At 40.9% G+C, this 26,220-nt stretch overlaps 2 protein-coding genes and 1 pseudogene across 2 annotated transcripts in view; 1 reads left to right on the top strand and 2 right to left on the bottom strand.

The window, feature by feature from the left end:
* Positions 1–26,220, bottom strand: part of grip2b (glutamate receptor interacting protein 2b) — a 280,202-nt gene that overhangs the window by 190,397 nt on the left and 63,585 nt on the right. The window lies entirely within an intron of this gene.
* Positions 3,865–5,881, top strand: LOC146632560 (uncharacterized; annotated as a pseudogene).
* LOC146632561 (uncharacterized) lies at positions 21,776–22,852 on the bottom strand. Its single transcript, XM_085354480.1, has 4 exons — positions 22,766–22,852; positions 22,176–22,577; positions 21,890–22,020; positions 21,776–21,812 (listed from the first exon to the last, which is right to left on the bottom strand). Exons 1-4 carry the CDS (start codon positions 22,850–22,852, stop codon positions 21,776–21,778), a joined length of 657 nt encoding a protein of 218 aa, XP_085210606.1.

The following is a 26,220-nucleotide window of genomic DNA, read 5'->3' on the forward strand; positions in this document are numbered from 1 at the left end:
CTTCCTCCCAATTATGGACCAGTACAAAAACGAAAATTGCCACCCGGAAATGGATATTCTCTGAATAGACACATAAAAAAAATATTAAAATGTGTCTGATGTGTGTATTATATGTGTGAGGCCCTCACTGATCTGCTGGCTCTGTAAACTGGCACTCAGTCATCAAAACTTTGAGAACACTTGTAAAGTGTAGATCAAAGCCACCTATTACATTTCATCTGATCAATAATAGGGCTTCCTTCTAATATTAAAACTCAAAGAAGTTAAGCCTTTTACACAAAGAGGTTGACATGATTACAACTACTTGCTGTGTCATTTACATTTAATTAAATTCAATTTCATTTTGTATCACATCAAATCACCAAAACTGTCACCTCAACACACTTTATATTGTAGAGCAAAGACCCTACAAGAGAAAATTCTAACAATCAGATGACTCTCTATGTCATAGAGAGTCATCAGACTTTCCTTCCTGTTAAAAGGGAGTTTTTCCTTCCTATTGTCATCAAGTGATGCTCATAGAGTCTATGAGCATCACTTGATGACAATAGGAAGGAAAAACTCCCTTTTAACAGGAAGGAAAGTCTGCCAGAACCAGGCTCAGGGAGGGGCAGCAATCAGCTCAAATCTCAAGCTCTGCCACCCATTCTCCTTTAAGAAATACCACAAGCAAGCATGCAGTCTAAGAGCGAAGAACTCTCCTGGAACAATGCGGTACTATCTTTATGATATGATGTGGCTTGATTATTCAACACCTTGAATGTAACGGTACAGACAACAAGTTGAATTCTGTAACAGGTAGCGAGTGAAAAGAAACAAATACAAGAGAAATATGGTCTGTCCTTCTAGCCCCGCCAGTTCTCTCGCTGCAGCATTTATCGCATAATTTCTAGACATACCCTTAACATAGACAGCAAGTTGGCAAGGTGGCTAGCACCGTTGCCTCATCCCAAGATGGTCCTGAGTTCAATTCCACCACCAGGCCAGGGTCTTTCTGTGTGGAGTTTGCATGTTCTCCCTGTGTTGGCGTGGGTACTCCAGCTTCCTCCCACAGTCCAAAGAAATGCAGTTAGTGGGGTTAAGTTAACCCTTAAAATTTGAGGGCAATGTAGGAGAACACTCTTGAATAGTCATATTTTATAACTAGTGAATCATGGCCGTGAATACTAGTGAATAATCTTCTATATGTGACTCATCTGTATGCATGTTGGATCTTGTGGGTTTCTGTTGTTCTGCTGCACATGTTGGAAGACAGATAAGTATGTTACACATTTTTGAGCTTATCCTTGATTCAAAAACAAGCTAACAAACTTCAGTGAATACATATAAATTTTCATTTCTTGCTCATTCAAACATCTCATTCAGGAACACATACTGTATTTCAATGCTCATCTGGGAACATCCTAAATAACCATATTAAATAAGCATGCAAATACCTCTCAAAACACTTTATTTTACTTTACTGAAGGTGTACTCACTAACTCTTTGTGTGACACGTTTTTGAGCCATGCGTTGTCATGGGTAACAGGAGTGTGTAACTAGTATAAAATGGGTCACAAAATGAGCAGAGTGGTGTGTGCAGCAGAGATAATGTTAAGTTGCCTGTCACATACTGCAGAACTCTTGTGCACATATACGTACACATACAGGCACACACACATATACATGCACACACTCACTGAATACCCAAAGGGTGAGTCATATAGTCAAGAAATGCAAATGGGTGGATTAATTCTACTGAATGGATAGCTCAGTCTTGTGAATGGCATGCAGTGCACATGCATATATGTATATATGTGTTTGTGTGTGTGTATGAGAGAGAGAGAGAAAGAGAGAGAGTATTTATTATAACATACTAAACCATCATATTGCAAAAGCAGAACAGGAATGTCTCAAGGAACCCAAAGAACCAAGGAACTGACCCAGGCAACATTAACTCCTATATCCAAATCTGATGTGACAACAACAAGCTGCAGCAGAACAATGAAGGAAACCATATGTGGTGCCAGAAACTTTAAGGCCTGTATTCTATATGAAAGACGCCATACAGTTGCAAAAAACATTTCTAGTCCCATATAAGTCAAAAGAGAAAAGGCTGTCTTTCTTGACCTCTGTAAACACATTGCTGCTGAGTTCATTGTTATAGGGATTCCCAAAAGGCTGATTCTGTTCATCTGGATGTAGCATTTTCAATGGGAGAAATGTTTTGTCACTGATCCAAGAGACTTCTTCAGTCTCAGCTGACTGCAGGTTTCCCCAAATCTTTAAACAGTACATTTGTACAATAACTGAAACCAGCCCACTGAATGAACAAGGGGCTGTGAGGTGAGTTCCTTGATTGACCATTGGTCAACAACCACTGATTATTGATCAAAGACCACTGATCTATAGCCATGAGTACCATTCACAGAGAGTTGGGGAATGGCTGTAATCACAGCATTGTAAGATGGTCAAAGGTATACCCTTAGACCCCCTCCTCGATTCAGAGATGGTCTTTCCCTTTTCACGTAAATGGCCTCCTTGACTACCCGTTCAGACCAGCGCTCCTCCCTGTCCAGAATGTGTAAATCCTCATCATTGAAAAAATGTCCCATGCCCTGTAGGTGTAAATAGACTGCAGAGTCCTGGCCTGATGAGGCAGCTCTTCTGTGTTGTGCCATTCACTTCGCCAGAGGTTGTTTGGTTTCCCCGATGTATAAGTCCTGTCAATCCTCCTGGCACTTAACAGCGTACACTGTGTTACTCTGTTTGTGTCGGGGGACCCGATCCTTGGGGTGGACCAATTTTTGGTGCAGCATGTTTTGGGGTTTAAAAGACACGCGGTGTTTAGAAAAAAATGCGTCTTAACTGTTCTGATACTCCTGACACGTACGGGATCACTAAGAGTCTTTGCTTAGGTGTTATAGACATTCATTTTGTGTCATACTGAATAAAAAATATCTATTTTGTAAGTCTTAGTACCATGCCTTGTTTCAAAAATGAGGATTAGTCATGTTAATTTCTGCTTGCTCACTGGCTATTGGCTTGCCAATCACAAGGCAATCAGCAAGTGATCTAAAGGTCAGACTTCACCCTTCACTCCACAGTCAGATGGTGACAGCAGAAACGCCCCTCTCCGGGCTTCAAAACATGAGCTTAGAAATCAGTGGGTAATGTTTTATACTGTCTATGGTTTGCATCCATCTTTTACATTACTTTTACTTGTGGATGCAGTTGGCTATAACCAAATTTCCCCTTGTGGGACAATTAAAGGATTCTTCTTCTTCTATCTTCTATTGTCCCTGGAGGCAGGATTAATTCTGCTTGCCTCCAATTTCACTGGAATCTGTAGCTCATCTCAATTTCATGGGCATGTCCATGTCCTGTTCTGTGTATAGTTTTGTATACCTACAGTATACTGTGTGTGTGTATGTATGTAAGTATACCTTTGTATTGTTAATGGCCAGTCCAATAAGCTCTTATTCACCAACGACAAAATAAATTGACTGGGTTAAAATTTGACAGAGAGTCATAAAGACATGCTGTGACAGGACATACTCAAACCTGACCTTTATCCAGGGAGGTCAAATGTAAACTAGGCTATCTATCTCTCACTCAGAAATAAGTGAGAGATAGTGTGAGATACAGCATTTAAAAAACAATTCAGGAAATCACAATGTATGATTTTTAAATAATTTATTTGTATTGCACTGCTGCACATAAGTATTTGAACACCTGTCAATCAGCAAGAATTCTGGCTCTCAAAGACCTGTTACTGTGCCTTTTGAAAAGTCCACCTCTACTCTTATCTAAATTAGTAGCACCTGTCTGAGCTCTTTCAAGACACCTGTCCACCCCACAGTCAGTCAGACTCCAACTACTACCATGGGCAAGACCACAGAGCTGTCAAAATACATCAGAGACAAAATTGTGGACCTCCACAAGGTTGGAAAGGGCTACGGGGCAATTGCCAAGCAGCTTGGTGAAAATAGATCAGCTGTTGGAGCAATTGTTAGAAAATGGAAGAGGCTAAAGACGACTGTCAGTCTCCCTTGGTCTGGGGCTCCATGCAAGATCTCACCTCATGGGGTATCACTGATGATAACAAAGGTGAGGAATCAGCCCAAAACTACATGGGAGGAGCTGGTCAATGACATGACGAGAGCTGGGACCACAGTTTTAAAGGTCACTGTCAGTAGAGCACTATGCTGTCATGGTGGCTGTGGCTACAATGTAGCTTGCCATCACTAGTGTGTGAATGTGGGTGTGAATGGGTGGATGACTGAATGTGTAAAGCGCTTTGGGGTCCTTAGGGACTAGTAAAGCGCTATACAAATACAGGCCATTTACCATGGTCTCAAATTATGCATTGCACGGAGGGTAGGGTTGCCAACAGTCCCTTAAAAAACGGAATTGTCCTGTATTTCGAAACAAAAGTACACGTCCCGTATTGAGCTAATAAAGGACGCACTTTGTCCCGTAATACAGTGAGAATCAAAAGTAGTCTATAAATGTTTATGGAATTAACGCTTTGTTTGAAAACATAATTCCCAGCCCCTCTCCTGCTTTGTGACCAATGAGCTGACAGCACACTTATGACAATTCGAGTATGACAATTCAGATTAACGCTCATCTCATTGGTCGAGGAAAGGTCGCTTACCGGAAGACAACAGATGACCACAACAAGAAGCATGGCCAACAGGGAAACAAACGCCGACACTGCGTTGCAAGTCTTGGACGACAGTACACCTTGTGCGACAGTGTCTGCCTGGCAGATCGCACAAGGTGTACTGTCGCACAGTGTCTGCATGGCAGTCACATTATTCAGCTCTTGCTCAAACTGCACGATTGACTCGCAGGGGTTAGAAGTTGGTAGGTCACGATGCAGGGTCTCACACTATACCGCCTGATGCTCTGATGCGACCTGAGTGCTCACACTGTGCCTCCATAAAATGAAGATTATAACAGAAAATCTGTCGCTATCAGCGCTATGTGGCCAGAAGTGTGATAATATAATTTATTTTGTGTAATAAACAACTGCAAGGATAGATGATTACAACAAATAGATGACTAATACATAAAAGTAATACATAGATTAATAATGATGATGAGTTATGATGTGTAATCATGGGAACAAGTGGGTTTACAAACAGGAGCAGCTGATTAGCATTAGAAAAGCTGAAATAATACCTCAACTGAAGCCAATTGTACTAAATGCACTATATGTGCACTGTTACAAGAATATTTTTCGTTCTATTGTTTTCTATTAATTTATATAATTTTAAGTTAAGCAGGACAGAGTTCTTTTAAAGAAAGATTTACTTATATTCTCAAAAGTTAAGCATGACAGGCTTCTGTTTAAGAAAGAGACCTGTTTTACTGTGTTAATGTTGTCATTTTGAGCTAAAAATAAATGGCTAAATGATCATTTGTTTCCCATATGGTCATATCACAAAGAATATGCATCTGCTTAAATCAAATTCAAGTCAAATGGTTAAAAAATAATTTCACACACAAAAAAAAAGAGCTACAAAATTCACCACACTGGGAAGGGTGAACTGGGTTGCCCGGCCCTGGCCACGAGGTGTCCCTTATTTATTTTTCAGGGAGTTGGCAACCCTAACGGAGGGTTCCCCTGCTCAAATCATCACATGTCCAGGCCCGTCTGAAGTTTTCCAGTGACCATCTGGATGATCCAGAGGAGGTGTGGGAGAAAATCATGTGGTCAGATGAGACCAAAATAGAACTTTTTGGACTAAACTTCACTTGCCCTGTTTGGAGGAAAAAGAAGGATGAGTTGCATCCCAAGAAAAACCATCCCTACTGTGTAGCATGGGGGTGGAAACATCATGCTTTGGGGGTGCTTTTCTGCGAAGATGACAGGATGACTGCACTGTATTAAGGACAGGATGAATGGGGTCATTCATTGTGAGCAACAACATCCTTCCATCAGTCAGAGCATGGAAGATGGGTCATGGCTGGGTCTTCCAACATGACAATGACCCAAAGCACACAGCCAGGATAACCAAGGAGTGGCTCCGTAAGAAGCATATCAAGGTTCTGGAGTGGTCTAGCCAGTCTCCAGACCTAAATCCAACAGAAAATCTTTGGAGGGAGATGAAACTCCGTGTTTGTTACGTCCCCGCATGAAAGCTAGGCGAAGAGGGTGGGGGACAGTCAGCTACAGCCCCGAAAGCTGACAGATCTAGAGGATATCTGTGTGGAAGAGTGGGCTAAAATCCCTGTTGCAGTGTGTGCAAACCTGGTCAAAAACTACAGGAAATGTTTGAACCTCTGTGATTGCAAATAAAGGCTTCTGTACCAAATATTAACACTGATCTTCTCAGGTGTTCAAATACTTACGTACAGCAGTGCAATACAAATAAATTCTTTAAAAATCATACAATGCTGTCTCTCACAGAGGGAATGCACCTACAATGTGACTTTCGGACCCCTCCATGATTTCTAAGTGGGAGAACTTCCAAAATCGCAGAGTGTTCAAATACTTATGTTCCTCACTGTATATAATGACAATGAAACAATTAATGTAAAGATCTGCACATGTAAAATTGAATTTCATATATTTATTATGCTTGTTGTTGGTATGCTTCCAACCTGATGATAACACACTAAAGTTATTAAAGGGGCTGTACTGCTTGCCAGTTTCATAGTGTTTCACTGCCAAACTCATCAAGTCTGGGCTACCCAAAGCATTACAATGTTATTTCTTGCTGGACTAAAATAGGATTTTCAGGCCAACTTTTTTCTCTATTTTCCCTCTCTTTGTGTCTTTTCTAACACTTGCAGCAAGTACGTATATAGAGTAATCTTTTGCTATTAACCATTTTTATAAATTTAATAGGCCTACACATTTTAATTTTGTACTGCATCAAATACCATATACCAAATATGTATTTTAGCAAGACATAATTGGTCCTAAAATATTATTGTCATTTCAAGAACATTTTTACTGACAGTAATAATGTCATATATAGTTGTGTTGGCTTGAGGACTTGTTACATTATTACATAATTACATACATAAGGTATTCTAATTTATACTGTGAAAACATATGAATAGCAAGTAGGCTTAATCACTGACTGTACAATAATAATGTGCAGTATATACTGAAGAGTAAACCACAACTGACAAAAAGAAATTATATCCAACTATAATTATATCATGTCTCTTAATATACCATGTCTTAATGACTATAAAATAACATGAATATTTTAATCCATTCATTTCAGGGTGGCTCAACTTTGGAATTTTTTCAGGGGGGTTTTGCCTGTAAAACACTCCCACTTCCACCTAAAATAAGAATTTAGAATCACATATTAACATAATATCCAAGCCTTTGGGCTGTAGTTGGAAACCTAAATATTATGATTTATATTGTAATTTGTTTGATTTTTTATTATTATTTTAAAGATGAGTAATAAAGCTAGGTCAACTTGACAAAGGTGAAAGACGATTTTGACTATATTCACACGAGACACATCAAGCCTGAGATGAAAATTTGGTGTTTGAAGAATGACTTCTCAATTTAATTTTAGTGTGATCATGACAAAGTGCAAAATATCAGGATTTTTGTAAGTGCATGTGTGATTCATGACTGTGTTTGTACTGTGGAGGCGCCTCAGGAGACATGAGTGTGAAATAGTACCAAAATGAACCATTTAATGCTAGTTTAATTTTAACTTGATTTAGGGCAAAATTACTTGTGATTCCATTAAAAGTTCAAAGCAAACAATTAAAAATATTTTTTAACGAAAACTTATACAACTGCATTCCATCTAACTGGTTTGAGGTTTTGAGGTTACATATTTGCAACCTAATACAGAATGACTCAGGAACTTTCCAAACTCTCAAAAGAAAAACATCATAGAAAAGCAGCTTTGAACTGTTTGGGAAGCCTAAGGCTGAAGCCTGATTGACTGAAAGTTTGAAAAGACTTGAAGTTGTTGTCATACAAAAAGTTAATTGTAGATTTTTGTTTGGAAAATACAAAGGCAGCCTCTAACTTCAGGCTTTTCCAAACCAAATATCCACCTTACCTTATGAGATTAGGAATGAATGATTGCAGCAATGGCTAATGCCTGTATAAAATGCAAATTTAAAACCAAAAACCAAGTAATTCTTTTTCCAATTCACTGGGAAATTCAAATTGAATTTTCCCTTTTTTGGTTTGTTTAATTTTACTGCACCAGGTTTACAAGTTTATTTTTTCCTTAAGAGTGAGCAGGATGAAAACATCTATGTGTGTGCGCGTGTGTGTGTGCACGTGAGAGAGAGAGAGAGAGAGAGAGAGAGAGAGAGAGAGAGAGAGAGAGAGAGAACAATATCTGCAAAGCTTGCAGGAGGTGACAGGCTTTCCAATTAACTCTGTGCTGCGTTGTTGTACAGGCTAATTACTTAACACAACGACCTAAGGACTTTTAGTGTGTAAGTGTGCGCCTGTGTGTGTCTCTTACACAGGAGCATGACTTTTTGTTGTGTGTTCTTGGTGTGAGGCCAGTCAACTGCTTACTTTGGGGGAAATAACTATTTTCTACCCTGCTGAATTTTTAAGTTTGCCATTTTATAAAGAAATGAACAGTCTGTAACTTTCATGGTAGTTTATTTACAGAATATCATGAAAAAATAGCCCGTTATTGTCATATTACAGCACATGTATATAAAATATGATTTGCATATGAAATATGTATTTGATAAAGTAATTTTGTAGTTGGTTACCAGGTATGCACACATCTTGGAGGGATAATGTCCCCCTCCTCTTCACAGAAACTCTCTAAACCCTTTAGGTTCCTTGGCTGCTGCTTGGCAAATCCAAGGTTCAGCTCCCTCCAGAGACTTTCTATAGGACTGATGTCTGGAGACTCGCCGGGTCACTCCATGACATCCTTGTCCTCCTTCTTTAGCCACTCCTTTGTTGCTTTGGTGGTATATTTTGGGTCACTGCTATGCTGATAGACCTATCTTCAGTGTTCTGGCTGAGGGAAGGAGGTTCTCTGGGATTTTAATGGTACAAGGAACTGTTAATTAGGCCTTCGATGTGATGAAGCCTTCCTGTACCCTCAGCAAGAAAACAGCGTGAAAGCATAATGTTTCCACCTCTGCACCTGAATTTGGGAATGGTGTTCTTTTGTTCATACTTAGCACTTTTCTTGGTCCAAGCATGGCTGGTTTAGTTGATGCCAAAGAACTTGATTTTGGTTTCAGCTGATCACAGCACTTTCTCCTAAATCTCTGAATTATTTATGTTCACTGGGAAAACATCCTCCTCCCATGAGACAAGGTCTTTCATGGAACGATTGATGGTCATTCTATATTTCTTCCATTTCCAAAAAAATGACACCGACAGTTGTCACCTTCTCACCCAGCTTTTTACTGATGGTCTTGTAGCCCATTCCAGCCTTGTGATACAATCTTCTCCGTGGCATCCTTTGAAAGCTTTATGGTCTTGCCCACAGTGTTGGAGAGATTGGAATGGAAGAAATTGACTCATTGGTCAGGTGTGCTTTATACACTTAATGAGGTGGGCTGAGGAGTATCTGTAATTGATTGATTAATTACAATTTGTGTGCCACAGAGCCACACATCCAACCTGTGAGAGCCAGAATTCTAGTTGGGTTGTAGGGGATCAAATGACATACAAATTAATTTATAACCTTTATGTCATTTATTTTTCTTCATTTTCGGTTGATATTTTGTCTCTCCTCACTAAAATGACACTACAATAAAAATTTGAAACTGTTCATTGCTATGAGAGTGAGCAACCTTACAAATTTAGCAGGGGATCAAGTATTTCCCCCTACAGTATATCCTATAAAACCAAAGAATTCAATTCAATTTTACCATTATTACTGAATTAGTACTAAATTGAATAGGATGCTGAATATTCAAAATATTTACCATGATTCATTTTTAACATGGGGGACAAATTAGCATTTCTCGAGAAGGGCCAGTATCGTTTTTGTCATAGTACACATGGTCACCGTGTTCTGTAAGATATATGTGAAGTGATAACAAACTGTCTTTGAGAAGTAGCATACAGAATGAATTTGTATAAGATTAGGTCATTTTTATGATAATATCATATACTCTGATATCTACATGACACCTGATTAGACATCTTGGACAAATGTATCTCAGAAATTGCTGATTTCCATTTGGACATATGCACAATTTTACAATTGTTATTGATTTATTTTCCCCTTTCAGGGATCATTGCCAGCACTTGTGTTTTTTCCTCTTTATCTTACAGTATTTCTTTCCACATCAGTATCCCTCTCTCATTCACTCTCTCCACTCATAACTGCTTTGAGGAACCTCCAGCTGGCACTGTGATCAATTCTCCCTCCTGTGGGGATCCCATTAATAAGCTGTGCACTCTTTTTGCTGTCCCATGGTGATGATGATCACACACCAGGTCTTGGCTCACTTCACCCGCCCCCTTGAAAACTCAACTACTTTTATTCACATGCAATCATACGCTCACAAAAATATAGATTATCACTTTAGCACCTTCCATTCAGCCTCACCATTGTGACTGTGAGTTTTTGCCATTTAACTACAGCCTTGTTCCTTCACTTGAATTGAACCCCTGCCGTGTGGTGATTGCTCGGCATCAAGTGGGACGGCATCCAGATTTCCTGTGGTCAGGAATTTTTTGGAACACCATCGAATTTAGAGTGGAGAAAAAAAATCTTATTGAATTATGTCCAGGATATGTGCGTGTGTGTGTGCGTGTGCATGCGTGTGTGTGTGTTTAATGCAAACTATGAATGAGTCTTCAGGCAGGACCCTTTCTCTTGTGGTCAATTTGGGAATTTTTATGTGTTTTGTTGACATGGGGCTCCATGTACCAAATTTAGATTTGGTGGATCAAATATTTTGATTGTTGCATTCAAAAGCTTCAAATGTAAAACTGAGGATTCTATACCTTAATTTCACCACAGGCTTGGCCTAAAAATTATCTGCACAAATTTTGTTTAACAGTGGAACAAAAAGGAAATTTCAAAATTGTGCATATGGTTCAGCACCCTTTGACCCTGTGCTGCAAACCAAAAATACTTGCACAAGAAGCGTAGTTAAATATTGTGTTAGACAGAATTTAGTTGCAAATGTACCTCAAAATCCATTGGGGTACCAGCCAACAGTGACAGCTGATGGAATGTGGTGTCTTTGTATGAATACACAAAACACCCAATGGACTTGTTCTGGTTACACGGGGAAAAACAGAGAATAACAAAAACAGGTGAAAAAATAATAATGGAACTTGGCAGGTAGAGAAGCTTCAAGAATGGTGTAATGAAAATATGATGAATTTCTTTTTTTGAGGTCTAAGTAGAGAGTGGAAGATAAAGAGAGACACATATGAAGAGAGATGGCAAAATCAAGCAAAAGGAAATGTTATAGACTGTCACGCCACACATATATACAACCATGCAAAAATGTTCAGTATGCTGCTAATTTTATTGTCTGACCATTTATTTCTATTTCATTTATTTACAGTGCACTGGGCACATTTGAATTCATTACAGTGCCCAATTCAGGTTCTGTATGCACTCTCCAAGTCCTCCCAGCTCTATGAGAACCAATTTAAGTTTCATTATTCACTATTCAAGTGTAAGGATTTCATAAAGCAGGGACATTTGAGGAAATAAAAGACAATGCTTCAACGTGGTTGGATTTTTCAAAAAGTGAATACATTTGTTCAGGTGAGCACAGGTTTAGAGGAAGAATAAGCAAATCTGGCTAAATGGGGACATTTTAAGAAATGAAGTTGAATTTTCTGAACAGCAATGGCATAAGTGATTTATTCTTCGAAGGATAATATTTTTGAAAGTGGTGTCACTTTGCACAACAAAGACAACTTTGATTTATCTGGTCCTTTTGTTTTGTTAAGTTTAAGAAATTTTAGGGTTTAAGTGAGAATCAGGTTAATGAATCCACTTACTGTTCTCTAACTCTGCCTCTCAGCCCCTAGTTTTGCTGTTTTCATTTTTCATCTTTCCTTGACTTAACCTTTTCCATCTATGTCATTTCACTTGGAGTAACCAACTTCAGTTCTGTAACTGCCTAGTTACATAGTATATGATGGTGGTGCCCTCTTGTGGTGATGCACCTCATCTTCTCTCACCATTACAACAGTTACTAGTGCCACAACTCTAGATGTTGTTTACTTGTCTTTCTCAGAGGAAAATACAGAAAAAAAGAGCTAAGAGAGAGAAAAAACAACAGATAGTAAAACAACACTAAAAAACTGTTTAAACATTGCATAAAGTAAATGATAACACATTTTGTCAACATTCAGCTGGAATGCAACTTGTTCAGAATCTACAACTCTCATTCATATTTTTCCAAAATATTCTGTACTAGCCTGTGTGAAGTGATATGACTTTGAAGTGCATTTGATTTTTATTCTGGTGCTTGTAAATATTGTCTAAAGTAAGTGTGTGTGTTGTTGCCTAAAGTCAACACTTGCCTTTGGCATTGGAGAAAAATAAAACAAGGATCAAAGCATTAAAAAATACATTTTACAATTTCCTATATATTTTTAAGTTCAGCAAATCACATGGAAATGTTCCTCAAAAATATTTCAAGGTTTCAGTCAGAGTCTGTAAGAACTATACCCATTTTTTTTAATGTAGTTACTTGCAAAACTTCTGTGACTATTTCTAACTGCTCCTCTTTGGGGAATCAGGAATAAACACTTGTGTCCCTTTTGTCCAGTACCTTTTTTATCCATATTTTTGTTTGGTTTTTACCCTTTTTAGCTGTTTAGCCTCTTTGAGCTTGGTCCCATAAAAAACTGATTCATCATCCCTTACTCATGTCTCCCCATTTATTAAATTATTAATGTCTGCCTATTATCCTTTTACACTTGTCTGACTCCACTCTCCAAACACTGCAGCAAAGGCGGTTGCACATTTACTGCCCTGTTGTATGTTCAGCCTAAAGGCTGCTGCTTCACACAGTTCCCTTTCACTATTTGAATGACTCCCACCTTTTGAACCTCTTGCACTCTGAGCAGTCTTGGCCTCTGTCTCCTGAACCTTTTGTCTCAAGGTGCTATTCAGGGCCAAAACCAAAAAACGTAATTATTTGCAAAAACGAAACTAGTTTGAACCTTTAAAATCTAATCATCAAACTTTGCACCTCATAATCAATCATGTTTCCTAAAATACATGGCATGCTTCAATTTTCTTGATTAAAAGTCGAGTATAAACATTTTAATTACTGATACAAGCTGAAAAAGGTATGAAAATTACTACTTCAGAATTTTGTTACAGATAAACAGTGGCAAAGGTAAGAGAATTACTCTTTTTTGCATTTTCTTTTATGGGATTGTCAAGTTGAGGAGACTGTTACATTTCACAAAAACTATTTCATGTTTAACAGTATAAGCCTTATCTACTGAATCCAGATTCTTATGACTGCACCTTACATTGCAACTGCCTTCAAATCTCCTCTACTATGACAATACACTCCTCCAGCTAGTAATCTATGTGGACTGGTACATTCATAGCATGCTGGGAGAATTTTTTTCCCTTCTTTCTTTTTGAAAACCCAGACCATTGTTACCTTCCAGCCATGTTCAACGCTTGCTGCTTATGAACAGAAGCCCAATTAGCCACCCCGTGAACCCTGACCGTGCTGAATAAATAAATAAATAAATAAATAAATAAAGCAAAAAAACTGTGTAAACAATCAGAACCACTGTGAGAACTATGCAGAAAAGCAAACATGTATAGAAAGCACACACTCATTCTCCAACCCACTTTCCACAGTATAAAGAAATGGGGCTCCCTGGGGATAGATGGAGAGCCTGGCAACCACTACTCAGTCCACCTGAGACCAAATGCACAGCTGTTTACAGCAGCTTTCACTGGTGGTAGAGAGCTTTAAACACAAACATGCACATGTACGCTATGAATACAAAAATATCAAAGCTGAAGCAATTCAAGCAATTCAACTTATTTACAACATATTTGACTACTGGATTAAACACACCACCATCATTCTGACATAATTATACCTCATTAGATAATAATAATAAGATAATGTCTCCTCCAAATGTTTAACACAAATGTTAAGACATATAGCGAGGAATGTGTCTGCAATAAAAAATAAGTTATCCTTAACTGACCAGCACAACCATCCAAAGAAATGTCGAATAGCTTCAGCAGTAAAGTTTCTTTTCCTGTATCAGTAGAACACAGACTGTGATCGAAGAGATACTTGTGGGAGTGGATTTGTGACTGAAATTCAATGAACTCAGCAGACCTGAAAAAATGTCTTTCAGTAGTCATTTGTTCTGTGCTGCAAGATAGCTTGCTGTTTTATCAGAATAGGCTTTGTATGAGGATACTGTGACATTTTTCTGATTGAGCTTTGCCTGTATTTTGACTTTTAAAAATCTAATCTAAGAAACCAAATATTATTAATGTCAATATAATATCATTTACATTGAAACTAATTTGAAAATAAGCAAAAGCTTTGAAAACAGGTGGAATCTTTCAAGCAGATACCATTTTTCAGTAAGAATCAGCTCATTATATCCAAGGATGAGATTATCTCCCATCACATTTTTCAGTGAGCAAACTGAAAATGCATTCTTAAGACTGCAGTTTCAGTTCCTTGATTCCAAACCTGTGCTAATCAACTGAGTTAACATCGACCAGTCTAACATGATTAGTTTTTTAACCCAGCTTGGAGCCAGTTATCACAATTCAAATAATAAGAATATTTTGTAGTGTTTCCTGGACATTACAAAATAAAAAGGTCTTTCTCATGTAAAGTAATTTTATATGTGTAGTCATTTGTAGTTTTCTTGTATTCAATTTCGATTAGGAATTTTCAATAAACATCTCCAAATAATGTAATTCAGATGGTCTTGCTGAATATCTGCACCAGGCTTCAAGCTTGCTGCTTTTTAATCATATGTCTGGATAATAGATACACAGGACAATACTAGACAAGATCTATGATGCACCGGTGCATCTTTTTTGTCTGTTTGTTTTGACTGAAAGACATGTACACAAGAATTTGGGACTGGCTTTTTTGAAAATGTGTAGGATTTTGTTTTTCGGGATCTAACATTTTTAGGTTTGACTTGTTGAGTGTACAAAATCTTTCACCACTAGATGTCAGTAGATTGCAGTCAGTTGAGTTCTGGTTTCTTATCCCTCCAAGTTCAAGTGTATAATCCTAGCTACAGTGGCTGCTTTATGACAAACACGCTTTAGTCATCAAAAACGTTAAATTTAGACTGTACTGAATAACAGGCCCGGCACCACGTTTCTGTTTACAATTTTGACTCAATCTGGATCGCTATGGAGTTTTTTCTTATCTGTGGAAGGCTGTAATCTGTTAATGCTAGGTGAGAAGCATCCACCTTTATTTACTCCAGAAGATGCTGTAAGACCTTGTGAAAGGAGTGCAATATAGGTCAGTGAGTGTGGGAAACTCAGTTCTGACTGATAACAGCCATACTGACGTGAGTTGTTGAGGATATGCTTAACTGTGGTTAGCTCTGCTGTGTCTGTCACTGTTAGCTGCTGTTAGCCTCTGTTAGCTGCTGTTCGGTGTTGTTAGTGAAACTGCCTTTGAAATGGACCTAACTTTGTTGGACTCTAAGTCTTAGTGAATAAACTCTCATATGATATGATAATGTAATCACACTGTTTGTCAGAGGGGAAGGTTTTTATGGGCAGAAATCTGTGCCATCAGAAACTGAATTTGAATAAGTTAAATTTGAATTTGAATTGCTCAGATTGAATCTGAATTGTAACTTGAATAAATGCTTTTGAAAACTGAATTTGAATTAGTCTAATTTGAAATTGAATTTATGGTTTGAAAATGATCATCACTAAACAATTTCAATTTAGTGATGATCATTTTCAAACCATAAATTCAATTTCAAATTAGACTAATTCAAATTCAGTTTTCAAAAGCATTTATTCAAGTTGCAATTCAGATTCAATCTGAGCAATTCAAATTCAGTTTCTGATGGCACAGATTTCTGCCCATGGGTTTGTTTTTTTTTGGACACTCGAGTTTACCGTTAGCTGGCATAATGCTAGGCTATAACCAGCTGTTGTCATTTAGCCAGCTTTGTTAGCTGTCCAGAGATGGGAGGGTCACATATTTAATTGGCTGACAATAAGTAATTGCAAAAATATTGGTAATAAATTAGCATGTTTTTGGTCACATTTCTAGACAGGAGTCAGTACACAATAAAAACACTATGTCTTCTATATGTCTTTTCTCAGTAGTCCAGACTCAAAAAATTTTTGAATTTTGGTGTGCACACGGGTGCTCACAGACACAAACTATGTCTTTCTTGGCTGCTACCTCAAAGCACATTGTGCGCTGTCGGTCTTGGGTGCTGCACAATACCATTCAATATTTAGTATTTACTGTTACTTATACTTATCTAGGTTATTGCTGTGGTGTTGTCTTTATTGTGGTGGTCTCTTTTTGCTTTTCTTTTTTTCCCCCCTTTCAACAGGTAATCCAGTGGATTATTTTTAGTGTCTTCTCTCACTGTCCCTCTTCCCCTCTGTTTTTCTTTCTTTCTTTCTTTCTTTCTTTCTTTCTTTCTTTCTTTCTTATCCCCAGTCATGTCTGTCCTGTCTATATTAACATAAAATAAAATAAATAATAATAACAAAGGTCAATCAAATGGACCAATCCACTCGGTAAAGTCAATCCGTTGGGCATCTTTCTTGGCCTCCAGACAATAATTCTGATTGCTAAAGAACCAAACAGGACAGGCAAAAAAATAAATAAATAAATAAAAATTTTGAGATTATGCCCGCACTTTAATTTGCCTAAATTAGTAAATCTGACCTTCATTTGCATATGGCAATCGGCATCAAGACTACTGTTTTAGCAAATAGCACATTAAAACACTAGATAAAACTGCTCAAGCTGAATGGTCTGCCAGAAAATGAACCAGTCATCTGGTACCACACCATGGTCCAGGCTAGTCAGCATTTTTGACTCCCCTCTCTGAAATTAGTTAATGCAGAGTTAAAATTAGGGTTTATCAACACAGTGACTGTTCAGTTTATTGCACAGTATGCCTGGCACAGGGATGAGTGACACCAAGGAAATGCTGACATGATAAACTGATGGATACTTTATTCATAGCATACTTCATTAAGGCTTTGTGATTTCTTACCCTAGGTCCATTGCTGCCCTCTTCTTACTCTATTGTCCTTTTGCTACCTCCTTGCAACAGCTAAAAACAGCAATAATACACATAGCATAATGCATCCTTCTAAAACAACAGCCTGTTCTTATCTTAATTTATTCCCTGAGGATGGAAGAATTTAACTTGTTCTCTTGAACACACACACACACACACACACACACACACACACACACACACACACACACACACACACACACACACACACACACACACACACACCTCATTAACCTGGAGAGAAGCTCTTAGTGCACAGGAAGCTTTCCACTCCATTAGCCAGTGTCATTATTGCAGGTACTTGTACTGTAAATGGGAATATATCTGTGCTTTCTTCCACATAATGGAAACAGGTATGACCATTGACATAAGATATATGAATAGCTGAAAAATGTATAATAGATAATTGTGAACAGCAATAAATCTTTGTACAACAAATCTTCCAGCAGTTGATTCTGTCGCAGTCACTGCCTGTATGAATAAAAACACAACCAGAAAAAAAAAACCTTGTATTTCAAGAGGACTGCGATAGACAATGGTCAATTCAACACCAAAGTAAATGCTCCAATTGAACAATTATATTGGTTGCTTGTTCCCACATCTCAAGTGATTCACATAAGAATTTGTTAAACAATTGAGGTGCACATTAGAATGCACTGAACCTGGGGGTTCGGCACAAATGCAAAAACCTCAATTCAATCAGGAGACTGGAGTTTAAACACTGTTTGAACAGTGCTAAAACTGCCAAAACAGCCCTGACCCATAGATGCATGGTGTCCATTAGAATGCTGAAGTTGTACTGTGGTTTCTGGCTCCAAGATGTTAGGGACAGATCCTTGAAGACCTGTAAGTTGTGAGGTGGACCTCCATGGATTGGAGTATGGGGTATCAGCCCCATTCTTATGGCCTTTTTAGTAGCTGTACAACAGTAGTAAGATTTTAGTTTGGATTTCCAGAAATATGTTAGACTAATTTCTGGTGCATGTTGGACTCCACCAGAGCTGCCCTTTGTTACTGATTCTGTTAATAATTTAATGTTCTGGAGGTCTATAGTCCCTTTTTTTGCAGGTGATGTGGTTGACATGACGGATGCCAAATTACACTGCTGTTGTTTGCAGCTGAGTCTAAGAGGCCTGTAATGAAAGCTGTTGATCATAGAAGCTTTTGATTTATTGGTCTGTCCACATTACCATCTGACAATTAACTGTGGGTACAGGGGTGAATTGTTGACCATTGCAGGAAATGTAATTTTTGTGCAAGAATCATCAATTTCATGTTTGAAGAAGAATAATTTTTCATATCAGCACAGCAACTCCATTTGTCAGTGCCCCCAAACTGTTTCAAGTCAGAGTTACACAATATGTGTATTTTGATCTGATAGCTTTGTTATTATGGATGAAATTGAAGGACATACATACAAACAATTCATTGCTGGTTAGTCACAGGAAATTAAAAGGTCTCCTGTGTCCACCAGTTTGCCCGAGCCTTCTCCCTCTGCTGGCTTTGAGGCTTCGTAACAAATTATTACAGCAGCTGTTTACAAACAATCTGGACATTTCCACTAGATCTGTTGGGACACTATTCAAAATCATTCTATTTCAGATCTAATAAACAGGCGATATTCCAGGGCAGGTTAAAGAGCATTTACTAATGTATAAACGGTGTGCATATGTGAAAATAATGTGATTTCGTCAATCATAATGTCTCCATATAGAAGAGGAGTCTTTACTTACACCGCAGTGCATCTATTGAGGCTAGGCATTCACTGGAAAACTGTTTGTGTGTAAAGGTGGACACAAATGCAGACTCAAAGGAGAGAAACAAACCTTTATTTTGGCAAGCCACAAGTCCAACAAGTCCAACAGGTAACTGATAAAAAAGTCCATAAATCCAACAGAAAACACACAACAGAAACCAAACTGTTGGCAAACAGTACACTGCAACAGACAGCAAAGGACAATTGAAGCTATTTAAATTAACACAGATACTAATCAGAGAGACAAAATACGGGGGGGGGAGTGACACAAACAAGGCAGAGAGGAAGTAACAATAAATGCCAGAGACTAAGAACAGGTTGGTCCCAAAATAAAACAGGAAATAGCAACGTCGAGAAAACACCTAACACAAGGACCTAATAGTGATACTAAATTAACTCAAAATGCTTGATTACTATACATAATTAGACTCAGCTTCGAAAGGATTACAAATGAAGAGTAACCTAAGAATAAACATAGAATACTGACTAATGAACTGAGTTATAAAATCAACAATTCAAAAACTAGAGGTCTTAGAACAGATCAAGGCATGTCTTTGTTAATGATGAGTGGAAAATCCAAGTTATAAGATATCCGTATATTATTGTAAAAGAAGTAGTATTATTTCTCTGTTTCTCGATCCTTTATCCCTGCATTCATACATCTATATCTCTTTCACACAGAAATACAATGTGTCACACACGTCTTCTTATCATGGTTTTGTTGAAATGAACTTATTGGTTGGGCAAAATCAATAAGAGCTTTCTTTTACTCTCTCCAGCCTTCTTTCCTCTCCCTAACCCTAACCCTCACAATGTACAACCCGTCCTTGCACCCCCCCCCACACACACACACACACACATACTCTCTCTCTCTCAGAGAGTTCATTCACAAAAGCAGTCAGTGGACTCATTCAGAGGCCAAAGCAAAGTCCAAGTACTCAATCTCTGTCAGTGATAGCGACAGGGCTTGGAAACTGTTGAAGCAGTCTGGAGCCAGTAGAAATACACTGCTCAGACTGTCATTTGGAAGCTACATTGGATACTGAAAACAAAACAAAACTCTACAAAAATCTTGTCCATATATTTAACAAATATTAAATTCAAATCTGGTGGTTCATTCTAATTTCCCATTACCCTTCTCTCTAGTCTCCATTTCAAAAATATTGCAATTCTTCTTCACGAGTTGTTTTAATGTGTCTTTAGGTGTCTCTTGTGGTCTGACTTTGGGTCTCTTTGTTAACACAAAACTGCAGTTATTGTTATTACTCTATTAATTTGCCCTAAAGGAACACAAATATACAAACACATTACATAGTATTCAGAAGCTGACTGCTGTCTTGTTTAATTCCTGATGTGTTGCATAATTTGCTTATGGTGTTATTTTGTGCCTTCAGTTCTCGGCTTCACTTCCAGATATGCCTGGGTTCATTCAGTTGATCTTGTTTTTTGTGTTCCTATTCTGTTTCTCCAGTTTTTTCTCTGTATTTGCCTTTTTTTCTGTCTTATTGCCCTTTTTAGTTGTTTCAAGTTAATCTTGTCTCCCCATTCAATTGTGTCTCTCTTCTGTTATATTTTACTGATGATTGTTCCCTTTTTTATGTGGAGTTTTTCTTCTCTCTTTGTGTTAGTTGTCTTCAGTCGTGTTCCCACATGTTACCGCTGCCCTCATTATCTTGTGTGTGTATATTTTGTCTTACTCTCCCCTTTTCCATTGTCATGTCATCCTTCATTGCTGTGTGTCACCTTTCCCCAAGTTTTATAAGATTTCTGGTATTCAGATTCTCCGCTTCAAAAAAGGTTTTGGACTTTCTGTATTCTCTTTGAGCTGACAGTGTTAAAGCTGAATTTTTAGTCTATGTCCTTTTTACTGAGTCCTGGATTTAGGTTCAAATCCACAAGATACACAACCAAACCATGACAGAACACAATAAACCACTAGACTAAGCTATGAGGAAAATCCAAGGAAGATCAGAACTCAGGAACTGTGTTTCTTTGTAGTTGATTGTATTCTTTGCATGTGATCACTGTTCAGATTTTCCAGCTCTTTAAACACAAGTAGGCTATATAACATCTATATTGCACAATATCCTAGAAATAATAACAATAAGAAGAAAATATATGAAAAAGATGAATGTAGGACATTTTGCCTCTAAATTTAGTCTACAGAAACAGGTTTTATTAAGTGGAAAACACAATAGCAGTATATTGGCAAAGAGTAACATGTTATGGGCCAAAATGATTGAAAAATTTTGACTGCAGAAAAGTAAAACAATAAAATGATGGATGGAACAAAAGAAAGTTTTCAGCTTTTCAATTGCAAAATCCTTTGCCTTTGTATTTGCTACAGACTGAGCAGAGGGCATAGAAGCTCCTCTGCCTATTTTAGTTTGGGCCCCAGGGACGGAAAAAGTAAAAACAATTTCTTTGACCATGGAAAGCAATTTCATTTTTCACCCCCCTCAGAAATAAAAGTGATGAATATTATGTAGCAGACCTGAAAATTACTTAAAAAAAATCAAAAAAAATCTGTGTTTAAGATTTACAGTTAAGTCACGTCACTTCACAGGGAAAAAAAAGTTCTTGTCAAGGCTAGCGAAGCAGACCACAAACCCCTCCACAAACCCCCTCCAACAAGAGTGAATTTATTTACAGTGCTCTCCACAGTGAAATATATATATACACAAAGGTGTTTGGGGAAAAGGGGCCGGGGTTCCAGGGTCCAGGAGTGAAAGGGGCAGGAGTCCAAGGGGGAAGATTTCCACACGGCTTCCTTAAACACAAACAGCTCCTCTTCTCTCCACCACCACTCAGGCTCACACTCAGTCACAGTGCACAGGGAACGGGTCCAGGGGGAATCTACACACATACAGATAATCAGTTTCCAGGTTCAGGCGGACTCACGAATTAAACTTGCAGGTTGCAGGACGACTGACGCTGATGGCTCAACGATCCAGCGACGAGTAGAGCAGGTCCGCCATCTTAAGTAGCACTCTAATTCATAATCAGCGGCAGGTGTGCTGATCATCCCCAGGTCCGTGGGCCAGGGGCGGGAGCCCGCACTGAGCTGCGCCCCGGCAGGAGAAAGAGAGAGCGGGAGAGAGCGAGAGAGAAAGAGAGAGCAGAGGCGAGAGAGAGAATAAACAAAACAACGTCATGTCGCGAGGTGCGGGGACCATGACAGTACCCCCCCCCCTCAACAGGAGCCTTCCGGCAACCCACCAGGCTTGTCCGGATGCAGGCGGTGAAACTCCCGAACCATGTTCTTATCCAGAACGGGACCCAGGAGCGTTCCTCCACGCCATAGCCTGCCCAGTCCACCAGGTACTGACAGCCACGCCCCCGGCGCCGTGAGTCCATGATGCGAGTGATGGAGTGTGCTGGCAACCCATCCACGAGCCGGGCGGGAGGAGGGGGCCTGGAAGGAGGGCACAGAGGACTGGACCGGACCGGTTTTATTTGTGTAACATGGAAGACATCATGGATTCTCATATTGTGAGGAAGCTTTAGCTTCCTTGGGTGAGTGAGGGCCACCAGAAGTACCGTTGGAGAAATTTGATGGTGCGATGAATACCTGGATGACAGGTGAACCGGGCTGTGTGGGCCCACTGCAGAACCTGGGACCTGACGGAGTGAGGAACATAGTGTCACGGATTGCCGGAGGCAAGCCGTGTGGGATTGTAGGAAAGGACCAAAAAGGCAGCAGCTCTGGTGCAGGTGAGTGTTTATTTACAGTGGTGGGTAAGTACAAACAGCGGTGGCGACAAAACATGAAACTGGAGACCTAAACTGGGTAAACTAAGAAGACAAACCAGAATGAGGATGCAGGGAGGTCCGGAGAAATACATACGGGAAGACGCAGGGAGACCAAGGGGAAACAACACAGACGAACCAGCCATTACCAAGACAGAAAATACAACTTAAATACACTCAGAGAACACAGGGAGATTACACACAGGTGGGAGACACAGCTGGGAGTGATTAACATGACGAGACCAGGGAGGCAAACTGAAAACACTCACATAAGACGCAGACCTTCACAATAAAACAGGAACACACGGGGGGGAACAGGGTAAACACCAATTAGAGAACAGAACCAAAATCGCGAAGAGAAAACACAAAACGCTGGGTCAAAAGGACCCAGGATCATGACAGTACCCCCCACCCCCCCTCAAAGGCTGGCCCCAGACAGCCCAACAAGAAACAAAACAGCCAGAAAAAACAGAAAACAACCCGACCAGGGCGGGCGGCGGGGGCCCAGGAAGGAGGGCCCGAAGCAAAACAAAACCGGAGCACCAGAAGGCAAAAAGACAAAAACAAAAAAACGAGTCCAAAACCAAAAGAAACGAAGCACACCAGAACACAGGAAAAAACAGAGTTCAAAACAGAAGAGCTCAGGGGGCCGACAGCACAGGAGTCCAAAACAGTTCAGGGGGCCGGCCGGGGGGCCGACAGCACAGGAGTCCAAAACAGTTCGGGGGGCCGGCCGGGGACGGCAACGGCAGCGACGTGGACACAGTTCGGGGGGCCGACCGTGCGGACGGCAACGGCGGCGACGTGGACACAGTTCGGGGGGCCGGCCTTGCGGAAGGCAACGGCGGCCACTCAGGCGTCGGCGGTCCGGGGGCCGGCCGTGCGGAAGGCAACGGCGGCCACTCAGGCGACGGCGGTCCGGGGGCCGGCCGTGCGGAAGGCAACGGCGGCGACTCAGGCGATGGCGATCCGGACCAGGCGAGGCTGCAGAGGCCGGACCGGGCGAAGCACAGGCAGAGGCCGGACCGGGCGAGGGTGAAGACACGGACGAAGCTGGACCAGACGAGGGTGAAGACACGGATGAAGCTGGACCAGAGGAGGGTGATGACTCGGATGAAGCTGGACCAGGCGAGGATGATGAAGCTGGACCAGGCGAGGATGACAAAGCTGGACCAGACGAGGATGACGAAGCTGGACCAGACGAGGATGATGAAGCTGCAGCAGGGGGCTGGACGGGCTCCTCGGACCCTCCAGCGGAGACAGGAGGCTGAACGGGCCCCTCGGACCCTCCAGCGGAGACAGGAGGCTGAACGGGCCCCTCGGACCCTCCAGCCGACGAGGCATGAGGCTGGCGTGGTTCTCCGGAACCACCAGCTGACGAGGAAGGCTGCTGGACGGGCTCCTCGGGCCCTCCAGCTGACGTGGCATGAGGCTGGTGTGGTTCTCCGGAACCACCAGCTGACGAGGAAGGCTGCTGGACGGGCACCTCGGGCCCCCCAGCTGAAACAGGAGACAAAGGCCGGAGCGGTCTGGAAACTGAACTGAGGGAGGCTCTGGAAACTGAACTGAGAGAGGCTGCGGGGGAGCTAACTGAGCTGAGGGTGGCTGCGGGGGAGCTAACTGAGCTGAAAGAGGCTGCGGGGGAGCTAACTGAGCTGAAAGAGGCTGCGGGGGAGCTAACTGAGCTGAGAGAGGCTGCGGGGGAGCTAACTGAGCTAACTGAGCTGCCGGTAGCTGCACAGGCGATAAGCAGCTCGCGTTGACATCCGCCACACAAAACACAGCCCCTGAATGAACAGTCACAAAGTCTGGAACCGACACAGAGTCCTCACTCACCACAGCCAGCGAATTAGAAGTCCGAACGTCGGGCTGTGGGGTGGCGCGCCCGCGGCGCGATCGGCGTTTCTTCCCCGCAGATGGCTCCGACGGGCCGGGCAAGACCACATCCGGCGAGTCGGGCAGCGAGGCAGGAGTGGCTGAGAGAAGGTGGGGTGTGAGCCGGAGAAAAGCCTGCATGGTCGGAGGAAGCGAAGTTAGGAGCCATGGCAGGCCGGAAAAGAGCCGTTGTAGCCGACTTTCCACGGCGCGGCGAAGCTCCTCTGGAGGGTTTTCAAGCCACAGCCCGAGGAGAATCTCCACGTTATATGTAACGTCGTCCCGGAGCTCCTCGGACGGATTTACTGCTGCAGGGTCCATGGTGGCTGGTTCGTACTGTCACGGATTGCCGGAGGCAAGCCGTGTGGGATTGTAGGAAAGGACCAAAAAGGCAGCAGCTCTGGTGCAGGTGAGTGTTTATTTACAGTGGTGGGTAAGTACAAACAGCGGTGGCGACAAAACATGAAACTGGAGACCTAAACTGGGTAAACTAAGAAGACAAACCAGAATGAGGATGCAGGGAGGTCCGGAGAAATACATACGGGAAGACGCAGGGAGACCAAGGGGAAACAACACAGACGAACCAGCCATTACCAAGACAGAAAATACAACTTAAATACACTCAGAGAACACAGGGAGATTACACAGGTGGGAGACACAGCTGGGAGTGATTAACATGACGAGACCAGGGAGGCAAACTGAAAACACTCACATAAGACGCAGACCTTCACAATAAAACAGGAACACACGGGGGGAACAGGGTAAACACCAATTAGAGAACAGAACCAAAATCGCGAAGAGAAAACACAAAACGCTGGGTCAAAAGGACCCAGGATCATGACACATAGAGCCTTTGGGTGGGCCCCCCTCCCTGATCCGGTTCAGTTTCTTGGGCCTCCTGGATAGCCGCCTCAATCTCCCAGGTGATGGCTCCGATAGTACAGGAAACCGGCAGGATGGGGTCCGGATCCACCTTGTCTTCAGCAGCGGAGAAATGATGGGAGAGGGCATCAGGTTTGACGTTTCGGGAACCGGGTCTGTAGGTGATTGAGAAGTGGAAACGAGTGAAAAACAGAGCCCACCTGGCCTGTTGAGCATTGAGACGCTTCGCCGATTGGAGGTAGGCCAAGTTTTTGTGATCTGTCCAGACCACGAAGGGTTGAGTGGTGCCCTCCAGCCAATGCCGCCATTCTTCTAAGGCGAGCTTAATCGCCAGCAGCTCCCGGTCGCCAACATCAAATCAAATCAAATCAAATCAAATCACTTTTTATTGTCACATCACATGTGCAGGCACACTGGCACAGCACATGCGAGTGAAATTCTTGTGTGCGAGCCCCACAAGCAACAGAGATGTGCAAACACAACAACACAAACGAGCAAAATACAAGAATGGCCAACCTGAAACTAATAAATATATGTACAATATATAATAGTATATGCATTTCTGGATGTGTATACTAAATATTTTCCTACGTGTGTGTGTGTGTGTGTGTGTGTGTGTGTGTGTGTGTGTGTGTGTGTGTGTGTGTATACACATTTTTACAAATTAAATAGTAAAAAAAAAAAATAATAAATTAAAAAAAAAAAAAAAAAAAAAAAAAATAATAATAATAATAATAATAAAATATATAAAATATAC

This window comes from Diplotaxodon limnothrissa, linkage group LG5 (assembly GCF_057381915.1).
Source record: "Diplotaxodon limnothrissa isolate DT_005_m linkage group LG5, D_limnothrissa_male_GT1.1, whole genome shotgun sequence".
Taxonomy (NCBI): domain Eukaryota; kingdom Metazoa; phylum Chordata; class Actinopteri; order Cichliformes; family Cichlidae; genus Diplotaxodon; species Diplotaxodon limnothrissa.

Coding starts and splice junctions, on each gene's coding strand:
- LOC146632561 (XM_085354480.1), bottom strand. CDS start 22,852: ATGGCTGGTTCGTCTGTGTTGTTTCCCCTTGGTCTCCCTGCGTCTTCC. Junction 22,021..22,175: donor CCTGCATCCGGACAAGCCTG/GTGGGTTGCCGG, acceptor GCCGGGGCGCAG/CTCAGTGCGGGCTCCCGCCC. Junction 21,813..21,889: donor TGGATCGTTGAGCCATCAGC/GTCAGTCGTCCT, acceptor GTATGTGTGTAG/ATTCCCCCTGGACCCGTTCC.